Consider the following 12,809-nt stretch of genomic DNA (forward strand, 5'->3'; position numbering starts at 1 on the left):
AAGTGACACCCTCCGCCTCCGTGTATACATAACAAAAGCTCAGGAAACGTGCGGGTTCTAGGATATACGAGCCACCCCAAGCCCTCCCTCCTACTCCCCACAGCCACAGTGGACTGGAAGTACCTTTTTCCAGTGCACACGTAGGGACAATTTTGACTTACACTTTTTCACCTAGCTTGCTCTGTTGTCCTCCCATCACAACCTCTGCTAATCAGCAGTTTTGCATCTCCTAGGTGCTTTCCTTATAGATTCTTTAGTTTCTGTCCCACGAAAGATAGGATCTAATTTTAGTTGAGAATGAGTGTTAAAAAAAAGTTTTGATAAATCATAATGGTGATGGTGGGTTTTGAAAAACAGGAAAATAAATTAGTCCAAAAGCTTAGTGGGAATGAGGATCTAAAGAGCGAGGTGGGCTCCTAGTCGGGGCAAGAGTAGAGGTGTTGGAGATCCTGTGGGCAGGGCGGCTGAATAAGGAGGTACGGGCTTTGTGGATCGCGCCTCTAAGTGTATACCAGAACCGCACAACAGTGCTTTAAGGGAACCAGCCCAATAGTGGACCTAACACCCCAATAATGGGAACTGGCGACTCGAAACACATGGTTTCAGTATCCCCAGGCGCTTTAACAATAAGCTACGGGTTACAGAGGAAGTCGAGTCTCTCCGTGGTGCTTCCAGGCTGAGGACTCAGCGCCTATCGACCGAGCACCCCCTAGGGCAGAGGGGCGAGGGAGACCCGCGGGAAGGGGCAGCAAGCCGCCTGATTGACAGCCCGAAATCTGATCTTGTGAAAGAGACGCGGAGCCAATGGGAGGCAGCGATCCATCAGTTTGGATTGGAGGCCCCTGGAGGAGAAGTAGAGGAAAAACCACCGAATTGAGCTCTGTCAGAGGCGCTTTCGGCTTCCAAGGGGGAAGTGCTGGGCAATAATTAATGTTTTTATTAAATTTGGAGGGAAGTTTTTGCAGCCTTTCGCCTAGCGTGGCCTTCAGGTGGGTCTTTCCAACAACTTTTTATGTCTCTCCAGATAATTGCATGGTTGTGGGTCGCAAAAACTATCCTGATGAAAGAGGTGTCTCCGTCTCTTTAGTCCCGTTAGGTGCAAAGCAAGTCTCGTTGATCGCCATTGCTAGTTTTGCACACGTTTGCGAATCAGAGCTGCCCGGGGTACACCGACCGCGCAGGGAAACATCGAGAGTGTAAATAAATACATCGCCTCTTGTTCGGATTTTTGCTACTACCGAAAATATGTAAATTGTGAACTCTCTTGGCTCTCTTTGGATCCAGGTGAAGGAGGCGGTGTAGGGAGGGTTATTTTTGTGAATGGGACTGTCTGAGGGTAATTAGCTATGCAAATTCAAGAGCTTCATTCATGATTTTTTTTTTAAAGCCTAAAAGCCATCTTGTTCCCCTCTAGGTTGATAGAAGTCCAGATCCTGAGGAAATCTCCAGCTAAATGCTCAAAATATAAAATACTGAGCTGAGATTTGCGAAGAGCAGCAGCATGGATGGATTTTATGACCAGCAAGTGCCTTACATGGTCACCAATGTGAGTGATCAGTTTGAAAGTTGCTGTTTATAAACTTGACTCCGACGGGGGTGGGGAGAGGGAGAAAATGAGAAGGGAGGGGGCACGGGGTTGGGATTGCAGATACTTATCTGCTTTGTTGCCACTGTAGGGCGACTCTGCTTCTAGAAGCCCAGTCTTCAAAATGAGCTTACCTTTCAGTGATTTGGATAAGGCATAGTTTTGTTTTTAAGACCCCTTTTTCTGATTAAAGCTCCCAAGATGAGTGGAAGAGGAGATGGAGGGCAGCAGCAGCTGCTGCACTCAAAGTTTTTGGCTGGGTTTGTCTGCCACATTGAAAAGAATGAAGTTGAGACAAATGCTGACGCTTTTTGTTTATATGGGGTGTTTTTGTTTCTTTTTTTTTTTTTTTTCTCATTTTCTCTCTCTTTTTTTCATTTCTCTACCCTTTTTGCTTTTTTTTTTTTTTTTGTGAGGGAGGGGTTGGGAGGAGGGGCTGTCCAAAAGAGAATAAAATCCACTGTTTTAATCTAGCATTGAACCAACCTAAAAACAACTTTAAGTGTTAATGCTTAAGGTTGTTTTGATGCTGAGATACCATGAATATATGACTGATAAATAGTAATGTGCTAGGATCGGCACTGGGAAGCAACTCTCCCTGACTGCTTAACATAAGCTTTCACTGTCAAATAAGTGAGAAAATGAATATTAGAATTGATACTATGGACTTTTATTTTTCTATTCAGAGAGAAGATCCATTAGACTTATGTATGCATGTCTCTGTGTGTGTGTGTGCGCGTGTGCGTGTGTGTGTGATCTGAGGTTTACATTCTTTTAAAGGATTTTATCTTTCCCTTTGTAGAGTCAGCGTGGGAGAAATTGTAACGAGAAACCAACAAATGTCAGGAAAAGAAAATTCATTAACAGAGATCTGGCTCATGATTCAGAAGGTGAGGTTTGATTTTGGGCTGAATCCCCATTTTTTTTACCTACACTCTCCACCCTGCTGAAAGAAAAGGAGCACTTCAGTCTTATCTTAAAAATAATAAACTTTGAAATTACTGAATTTAACTGAGACTTTAACTTGAAACAATTTATATAATGTGGCAGTTTGCATGGGAGACTATTTTATGGTCCTATCACAAACTAATGAAAGAAGGAAATAAAATCTTAACAATGACAACTTTCTTTTAATCATTGTTTTGTGTTTAAATACCTTTGTCCAAATGGCATATAACTCACCCCATTCACTAAGATAACAGTTTAAAAATATCCAATACAGTGGGACAAATTCAGCAGCTATGTACACTGCTTATTTTTTCTTTCTCTTTTATTACAAGTTAAACAATATTAATGATTGTTTGGTTTCCCACCCCCTTTACAATAAAATCATCTACTGTTAACAGAATTTTCAAGAGTGATTTTGATGACTAAATTGTGAGGTCATAATACCTTGTTTATTGACCATAAAGTGTTCACTGAATCATACTTAAGGCCTACTTAATAATTATAATACTATTTGGGAAATTAGTTTGCAGATTCTTTTGATGAACTGCTGGTAGGAAGTCAATATATTACAAATTATTTTAGCCATATGAGGACATTCATAATAAACTTAATATACTTAGATTTAATTATTGAAGTTTAGTTGGCAATTTTAATTAGTTATACTGAATTCTGAAACTTCCTCAAATCTTCATACTATTTTAACACCTCCCTCCCTCCCTAACATGACCATACAGTTTTGAACTTGATGATAATGTGGTGCCAAATAATTGTCTTTCCGACTTTTACAAACCTATTAATGTAGACGTTTTCCTCTAAAAACTTGTATTTGAAGTGGTTTCTTTTAGTTTTGAGGTATTAAAGTTGAAAACATGGTACTTTGACAGTTGTACCATGTGCCGTTATATTTTTTATGTAAGATTTAGAAGATATGAATAAAATGCTTTTCATTCTTTCTAATCTTCCCCCTACTACTATTTTAGCAAGAGTTAAATATATTTAAGAAATATTTCAGCGAATAGACACACATTCACCTCAGTCTTTTTGTGAATTCTGGTATCCCTGAGCTTATTAAGCCATTTGTTAAAAAGGAAAAAGGAAAGATGATTGACTATTCTTTAGTTGACTAAAATAATTTCTTAAAGAGTTGCTTAATAGGCATGAAAAGTAGGCAGTATTATTGAGATATTTAAGTTATGCCTCCTTTTTTACTTTTATGTTGACTGCATCTCTTGAAATTAAATTTTTATTTAATACCAGTTTCATGACAAACATTTCCATTTAATGAAGACTAAAGATTTGCAAATCTTATGTTTATATCTTTGACTTGTTTTTTAGAACTCTTTCAAGATCTAAGTCAATTACAGGAAACATGGCTTGCAGAAGGTAAGGCAAAAATTGCTTTAAAAGGGGGGAAAAGCAACTCTAGAAGAAGAAAAAAAAGAAGTCCTGAACTTGCTGTCTTAATATTCAGCCCAATTAATTGAGCTCTAAAAGAGCCACCTCATGTGTCATGCATACATTAGAGCCTCTGATGAGTTTGTCTTTGGGGACTCTGGGGCTGTACTACCCAGTGTCATCACAAATTACCAGGAGAAATTGCTTCCAGCTCACAATCACATCTGCTTTTGGCAAGAACTAATGCACCAAGACTTCAAGTTCTAAGCCTCTGTTCAGATTTTAATTGCAATTGATCAGGTTTATATTATTGTACCTCCAGAGACCTCCTAGAGCCAGAACCCGGCTGGCTTGCTGTTTCCTTTAGAGCAGCGCATATCATTATTTGGTGTTCTGGTGGAGGACTTTTCTGATGGCAGAAATTAGTTTCTCTGGGTTCATCAGGACGGGATGCTTCAAGATTTAAGTGCAAGTGTCTTCTTTCCACCTTGTTCACAACACAGAACGTTAGGTGTGTATCTAATACTTAGGAAATCTATGGGTTTAAAATAAATGGGAGATATGAGGATTTTAAAAATGTTTTCCATGTGTTACTATTCATGTGATGTTTGTTGAAATTGACCTTTGCTATTTTGTCAGTTTTATTAGGATTTATTTAATAGAGCAAGGGTACATTTAAAGGCATTACTTTTATTTTGGATTATTTTATGATAAAATTTCGTGGTTCTATCTGTTATATATTTTATTGCATGCAACTTTATAGGAAAATGAGATACTGCTTCATAAAGCTTTATACAACTTCGAAAATGCCTAATATTGAGGGACTTTTGTTGGCATTCATAATTTGAAATTTTTCTTTTGGATTTGGCATAAAAATGTGAAATGTTAATTTTATGATGTGTTTTGTGGGAAATACAAAGAGAAAAATTATAGATATTTAAGCATTGAGTGTATAGCAGTGCTATTTGTGTGTTCACATTATATGGGAAACATGCAAGTTTTGGAACAGATTTTAAGATGGTTAAAAAGGAGACAGTGGGTCTCTTTAAATGGAACCCAGGTGTTGCTGTAGCTACTTTGAGGCAGACTGATATGTTTTATCGGTGGTCTTGAATGCAGTTGATCAACTTGCTGTTAGCATGTAAAATAAGTTTCTTTGTTTTGCTGATAGTCTAGTTCTCCAAAGAGCTTTTTCAATCTTTATCAATCTTTAAAGTTAAATAGCTTTCCTAATAGTCCTTTGAAAGGATGATTGTATTTACATGTTAATGAAGGTAAGACTTACTGAAAGTTTTGGCGATATTTAAGGATCATTTTGCTAGTCTCTGTGAATGAATCTTACTGCAATAGATTACTTTTTATTGCAACATAAGTCATATTCAGATATAACTTTTTCATGGAAAATCTGCATGGAGATTCTTGTATTAACTTATGCCTATTAGTTTTGCAAAGTCAAAGGTTGTGAGAACATTACCTTAATGAGAGAATTTATTTGCTTCTCCAGAATAACATAAAATATATATTTTAATTGTTCTGGAAGGTTTGTTGGTTCTTAGATGTTTAAATCTCATTGATTCCAAGTCAGTGCACTTGCTGGCAGATTTTGAATGTGCATAGCAACTCTGTTTTTAATTTTAAAATGTGGAATCTGTGACAGACTCTTACCATTTTATAATCAGTTTCAGTACATTTCTTTTCTTTTAACTTTTGACTTGTTTTGTGTCTTGTAGCTCAGATAAATGATTTGAATAATTTATCCAAATTTATCTTTTAAAACTCTGCAGGGAATAGTCTTTCTCCGGGATTATTAACATACCTGTAAATCAAACCTGAAGACTTAGCATTACAAAAAATAAACCTAGAAAATGATCAATGTATTTGGAAGAACATGGACCTTTACTTTGAAAAGAATTGTAATTTCAATTAAGTTCAGGAATTAATCATGAGTGTTTTATATGAATTCCCAGGAGGACTACTATTTACAAACTATGGATAAGATTTCATTTTAGAATAATTTAAATATTTTCAAAATAGTTTACATTAATTTATCTAAATCATGATGTAAGCAAAAAGTTGTTAATGTGGTGTTTAAAATCTAATAATAAGAAAAGAGATCTTTTTAACTTCTTGTTTCTAGACTCCACTTTTTTCTGTTTTGAGAAATTAAATATATTATTTTGCACTAATATTTTAACTTGACTTATCCCACGTCTTGAACAGTATTTAGCTAAGAAGAGATCCCCAAATTACCCTAGTTATTTGTAGTGAGATGTGCCCATTTATGTCTTTCTGGACATCTAGAAATTAAAACATTGCCAAATTGCCAGATTATGAACCGTTTACATATTTCTTTTCATAATATTCCATAGCCAAGAAAGTGACCATGGAATTTTAAGACATCTTGACCTCTTTAAAAAAGATCATTGGCAATTAACCAAGTTTCTCCCATGAGTTAGAATTCCACAGGGAAGTTAAACAGGTCTAAAAACCTTATTAGACATGAGAGTCAAGTTAGTTGTCACATGTCATATGATAATTGTGTTTTTGAAAAATTATAAAATGTCACATGTCATATGATAATTGTGTTTTTGAAAAATTACAGCTTTACAGCTTTAAAAGAAAACCCAACAGGCACATTTAACAAATATTTGTTAAATGATATCTTAGCATGTTTAGTTTGTTTTTTCTGTAAGACTGTTCATAAATTTTACCCCAAATGCAACATATGGATTAGTCATGGGTAAATTATTATGGATTATAAATTTTTTTTTATTTCTAAGGGGAAGTTGGAATAGATAAAGCAGGACTGTTTAAGGGTGGGGATGGAACCTGCATTTTCAATTCAGTAAAGTCCTCTGTAAAAATATACTTGCATTCTACCAAGAAAGTTACCCATACAGAGATTTAAATATGTTGGTGGAGAATACAACTTTACATTAATATCATTTCCCAAGAACTAACACTGCAATTTAGAGATTTTTCAACATCTAAACACAGTTTAAAATAATTATCTTATTCTGAAGAAAATTGAAAAGTTAATATTTTCAGTGACCACAGTAGTCTTTTTTTTTTTTTTTTTTTTTAAGTCAGGGAATATGCCAATTTTAAAATGTTGCCATAGTCACTTTATGTTATAATTTTACTATGTGCAATTCTTTATTGATTCTTTGTCTTCTGAATTAGGCTGCTACTGACAGAAAGGCAGTTGCAATTATTTGATCCCATGAAATAATGAGTTTAAATATCAATCCTATCAACATCATGGTGATGTCTTATTCATAACAGCCTGAAAGTCATAGTTAAAATGGAATCTCTTGTGTATCCGAACAAAAATAGAAAGATGTAAAAAATTAAGAAAGGATTGCATTCTTACAAACTTGCTTCTTAAAGCTCACCTACTAACACAACTTAAAGGGAAATAATAATTTTCAGTATATATCTGATGTAAATGTATAGCTGCTCTCTTGACTGTTATTTTGTTTCTGGTCTAGATGTTCTTTCAGGTTCATGTTCATCAACAGTATTCTCTGTCTTCAGGGTAAAATGTTTTTCAGTGGTTTTGTATTGAGTCAAGTTTAGTGCTGCCACCACACTCTGAGTAGGAGTTTTATCTCCAAGAACAACCTTTCTACAGCAAAGGTTATTACAGCATACAAAGAAGGGTTTTTTTCTTTTGGTTTTATGTGACCTTCAAACAACAGTCATGTTGACTTAAAAGCAGAGATGTCATTACTTTCCCCTCAATTCGCTTTAATGGCTGATGCTAAATTTATATTCAAAATCATTATGTGATGTTTCTTAAGTAATATGTGCTATTGTTACTCACTATGTGTAATGTCATCCACAATATATAGCAGTCGTAATACACTCATTTTTATTTTTCAAAAATCCTGCTTTTTTTTTTAATGGAACATAAAATTGGTTATGTGCTCATGAATTATTTTGCCCCACTTGGTGCAATAAGGATTAAAGGCTTTAAAAACTACATTATTTTATGTGGTTTACATAAAACATGACTTTAGAATTAAGCATTGAATTAGAGAAGTCCATATAGTTTCTTACAATTGAACAACAATCATTTCATGTGTGTGTGGGCAGGGAGAGGATGGACTATCACCCCTCTCTTTGTTGTACCAGAAAATAATCTAAAATATGAGAGAAAAACTTCTCATTTGAGTTTGACTTAGATAGCAAATAGAGTAAGTATATTTTATTTCTAAACTTTCATTGGAATTGCATGAATGTTTTTTCATACATGTTTTATTTACAAAATAGAAATTTTTTTTTTAAAATAGAAAAATAGGATTTGGTATAGTACAGTGTAGTTTTTCCAGAGGATCCTAATAAATAAAATATGACTAAGCTTTTCTATTTCAGTTATGGGAAATCTGCAGTTTGTTACATTTTGTAGTATAACTTTATTCCCTTTGACTTGTGTATAATGTTATAATAAAAAAATAATAATAGAGTCAGACCTCTGTAGCATTAGAGAAAATATTTGGCTAGAAACAACAGCTAGTTGGCTCTGAGCTTCCCTTAAGTTTTCAAGTTACTACAGGTCAGGTTTAGTTAGGAATTTAAGCTGATTTGACACTCACCACAACTAAAACTTTACTGTTACAGTAAGAATATAGAAATATGACAATAATGCCTTAATCAAGTAGTAAAGGTGTTTTTGTCATTGGAAAGTTGCCTCCTTTTTTTGTATGTTTAAATATGTTTACATTTCTGCATAATTAATGTTTTTACATTTGTACAATCATTTTATTGTTAAAAGTGGATGTGGTATAAAACCAAACGTAGTGGACTCATGATTATTTTGTTCCATGGCCTGTAGCTTCACTTCAGAATTAAACAGAATACCACTGTAGGAAGGCGGATTTTTCTTGTTTTACTTCTTATTTGAAATAAAATTTAAATTTATCACAAGAAATTTGTTTCTAACTCTTTAATTCAAGGAGAAATATTACAAAGTTCAGCAAACAATCTACAGTATTCTTATGATAAAAATACTTGGATAATAGGCAAGAAAAATAAGGCATTTCTGTAATGGTTTTTCTTTTCCCTTTCTTGAAACATTCTTTGTATTTCCATCTTTTCCTTTTTTCTTCCTTAGTTTTATACATGCAAGTTTCTGTAACAAGTTACTCTGTAAAGCAGGATGGGATATGTGTATGTATGTATTTGTGTGTATATATATGTATGTCTGTATGTAACTTTGTAAACTTGTCATTTATTTAAATGTGTTCCTTTAATAGATCTGTGCTCTGAGACAGAGCAATAAAATTGGTGTGTTTATATTGCAAGTCCAAGTTTACTTGCTTTAGCTCCCTGGATGGGTGTGACATGAAAAGATTGTGGTTGGACCACATGGCTCATATGCTGGACTGTGTTTTTGTGAATGGAGGCAGAACTCCAGTTCTGCCTGCTTGTCTTGAGGAATTGCTGAGGAGATCAGCTGTCTCATTCACGGGCAGAAAGAATGACTCATACATCTTCCGCCTTGTTTGGCTCCAGGTCATTGTTACAGTGGATAGAACTGGTTTTAATTAAATATTAACCCCTTTTATACTTGATGTTTGTTTTATTTGTAATTCTTCCACTTTTTCCTTAGCTTTAAAAGAAAACCCAACAGGCACATAGTTTGTAAGAATAGGAGGGTTTTCGCTTTGCTGCAGCCAACCTTGGAAAATTTTTCATTGCTTACTTTTTCTTAAGTAATGATTATTATTTCATTTGAAAGTTAAAAAGAAGTATAACATAAAGGCAAGCTATATTTAAAATTACCCATCCCCAAGGCAATATTAGTTAAGAAAGGATATTAAAATTAAAAAGGAGAATTGGTGAGTTTGTGACATATAGGTCATGATTAATATTTTGATGAGTCTTCTTTCTGATAATATGTATTGATATGTAGCAAAAACAGAGAAAACAGTAAAACAACTTTGGTAATAATCTAGGTAAAGCAAATAGCTGAGAGTGCACATACTACCCTTTTAAAGCCGAGATCCTGAGACTTGATGGCAACTTGTCTATTAATGTGCAATGAACTGATAGAGCCGCTACAGCTATTACCAATAAAATCCACATGCTTAATCTCCTTGAAAGCATTTTATTGGTCTTTTGGTATATACTTGCTCCCCTTCTCCTTTCCTTCTCTTCCCCTTCATCTTTAATTACATAGTGTGGGGAAACATTTTCATTCCCCAAAGGTGATTATATCAAGCACAGTTTATAATAGATAGTAGTGGAAAAAACATTGCTTTTTTAGGTTGACTTCTATTGTTAATTTTCAACTTTGGCGTTGGTATGGCTTGCTGCAAATTTTCAGGCAGCTGTAGTTTGCTCCTTCACAGTATTCCCCTGAATTGAAGAAAAAAGGAAATGTATGATACAAGTGTGGCAATACTTTGTCATATTTTCCTTGCCTAGATCCAACTTGTGTTTTTAGTTAACTGCTTTCCGTTTACTCTAACTTGAAATTAGAGGTATACTTAAGCCTTTGTCTATTTAAGTAGCATGCTGCTTCATTTGGTCTATTCAGTTTCTTAAGATTAGCTTCTGTGAAAATGTGAGTCATATGTTTTTTGTTAAAATTCTGTAATATGTTCAGGAATAAGTGTGAAGTATTTATTCAGTATGTTAAGGAGTTAGAACAGAAATAGGAATTCTTATTCTTACTCTTTACAGATTGTTGGTGTGCAGCTATTTTCTGTATATTTGCGAGGTATAACTTCTAGATTATTCTACTCCTAAAATTTGGCCCTTTTTTCCTCACACATATTCCAGCACACATCACACTCCCATCAATGAGTCTGTGCTACTCTTGCAGTGACATATATTACGAAGTTGCAAATTTGCTTACCATACTACAAAAACGAACAAAAGACCTTTAGGGCATTCATACCATTATATTCAGTTACAAATATACTTTTGTTACTCACTAGCTATTTTTAACTTTTCCTGTAAAGGGATATTATATTTTTATCAGATTCTTGTAAATGTTGTCTTTTTAAAAGCCCAGTAATTGTTGTGGTTGATAAATTTGCATCTCAATAGTTATATCTGTTTAGCTGTTAATTCTGAGGGAAAACCAAAACAAGGATATAATGGGAAAAATGTGCAGGATTTGATTCTGTGTACTTGCTGTTATTTATTAAATATATATTTAAAACGCTTGTAATTTTTTTGGTACGAAGACTTACTTGAAAGCGCACCCTTCGACTTGTAATTTATGAATCTTTTAGAACATTTTTTTCTGCCGTGTCAAAAAAATATGTTGTGTTAATAGCAGAGAGAATGCTAATGTACAGATTTTAGCTGTTTCTTTGCCTCTCCAGTAGACTTCATTAGAAGTAAAGATATTAAACCGAGCATTCTAATGACAAGTACTTTTTTGTGGATGACTTGAAAGACAAGGGTAGGTGGGTAGAGGACTGGAAAGAAGAAAATAAGGAACATTTCTTGAGTAGCTGGCATTGTGTTTAGACTGTTTCATTTAATCCCTGCCAAAAAACCTGTATTTGGTCACTATTAAACTGATGAGTAAAATTCAATTTGACGAGGTTCAGTAACTTAACCAAAGTTGCAAGCTAGCATGTCATAGAATTAAGATTTGCAGTTCGCTGACTTTAAAGTTGTTACCCACATTATCAGATATTAGAGCAATATGAAAAGAAAAAAATTCTCCTTGCAATATAGGCTGATCAAATAGGCATCAGTTAAAACTTGAAAAAGTTCTTAATTTGTTTGATTTTGTTTGGTAGTGGGGATAGAGTGCATTTGTAATAAAGTTAATTATTGGTATACAGAAGAGAGTTGTTAGAAAACAGCTGAATGTCAAACTGCATACATTTTTATAATAGGCACAATTACCAGATTGTTATGCTCTTCATAATAGAACATAAATTTTATTCAGCCAAATATCTGTTCTTAAAGAATAATATTAAACTAATAAAAAGAAACTTTAATTCTGTATACTGTATTATTTTTTATATACAAATTTTTAAAAATATAGAATTCCTTTTTATGTAGATTTTTTCTTAAGCCATTCAATTATCAACCTGAAGCATTTTCAAAGAGACTGTTTATTTTAATAAGCATTCCTCATACAGAATAGGCTCATTTTGAAAAGTTAATTAACATCTATTTAAATATGACTTGGCTGGATAAAAAAGTTTCAGTATTACGTAACACTAATAAAGTAATACTAGCTAATCAAATCACAGCTAAAGTTAATTAGGATGATAAGTCATTATATTTTTATCAAATTAAAAGTAACCTACCTTCTATTTTTTGGGTGTGTGTGTATGTATTTATGTGTGTTTGTGAAAGCTTATTATTAATATTCAGTTTGGAATAGGTTACTTTGATGTCTAAATTAACTGTGATGAAAACGTTTTTGAAGTGAAAAATGCACTTGTGTTTTGATTGCTGCCAAATCTATTAAGTCCTTGCTATTCAGTATTTTTCCTTTACTAAAAATAGGAAAGTCTTTTGACATTAGGACTGACGAAATAGTCATATTCTTTTTGTTAATGCCTAGTAGTTGCCAGGAAAATATTTTGAATGAAAAAATGACATTTGTATTATTGTTTATTATTTTATTAATATGAATATAATCTTTGAAATATGATACTTTATTATATATGAGCCAAATCAAGGACTATTCTTCCATTTAAAAATCTTTGTAGCATACTCTGGCAAAATTCAGGGCAAGCATTTTAAAATATGGTGTATTTTGCAGGACAGAGAACATACTAGCAGACGTTTCTAAAAAAGCGGAGGGATGTGTGTGATAACTGCACATCACTTAAAATAATTGTGTGGTTAATTTAAATGGGCTGCTTACACACTGGCAGTGTGAAATAGCTTTTGCTCC

General features: G+C 33.7%; 1 protein-coding gene across 7 annotated transcripts in view; it reads left to right on the forward strand.

Annotated features, from left to right (window-relative positions):
* The first annotated feature begins 534 nt into the window (after nt 1–534).
* The window catches only part of ETV1 (ETS variant transcription factor 1), a 99,783-nt gene continuing 87,508 nt past the window's right edge, over nt 535–12,809 (forward strand). For 2 of the 7 annotated variants that reach the window (XM_023215878.1, XM_023215880.1), the window contains exons 1-3: nt 1,422–1,546; nt 2,388–2,475; nt 3,869–3,916. In XM_023215878.1, the coding sequence (XP_023071646.1) occupies nt 1,502–1,546; nt 2,388–2,475; nt 3,869–3,916 (181 nt within the window). In that variant the 5' untranslated portion in view covers nt 1,422–1,501. Of the gene's footprint in view, nt 990–1,414; nt 1,547–2,387; nt 2,476–3,868; nt 3,917–4,142; nt 4,440–12,809 lie in introns of those variants that run through there. The other 5 variants (XM_023215884.1, XM_023215882.1, XM_023215879.2 and 2 more) reach the window with 4 other exon arrangements.

Source organism: Piliocolobus tephrosceles, chromosome 8 (genome assembly GCF_002776525.5).
Source record: "Piliocolobus tephrosceles isolate RC106 chromosome 8, ASM277652v3, whole genome shotgun sequence".
In the NCBI taxonomy this organism is placed as follows: domain Eukaryota; kingdom Metazoa; phylum Chordata; class Mammalia; order Primates; family Cercopithecidae; genus Piliocolobus; species Piliocolobus tephrosceles.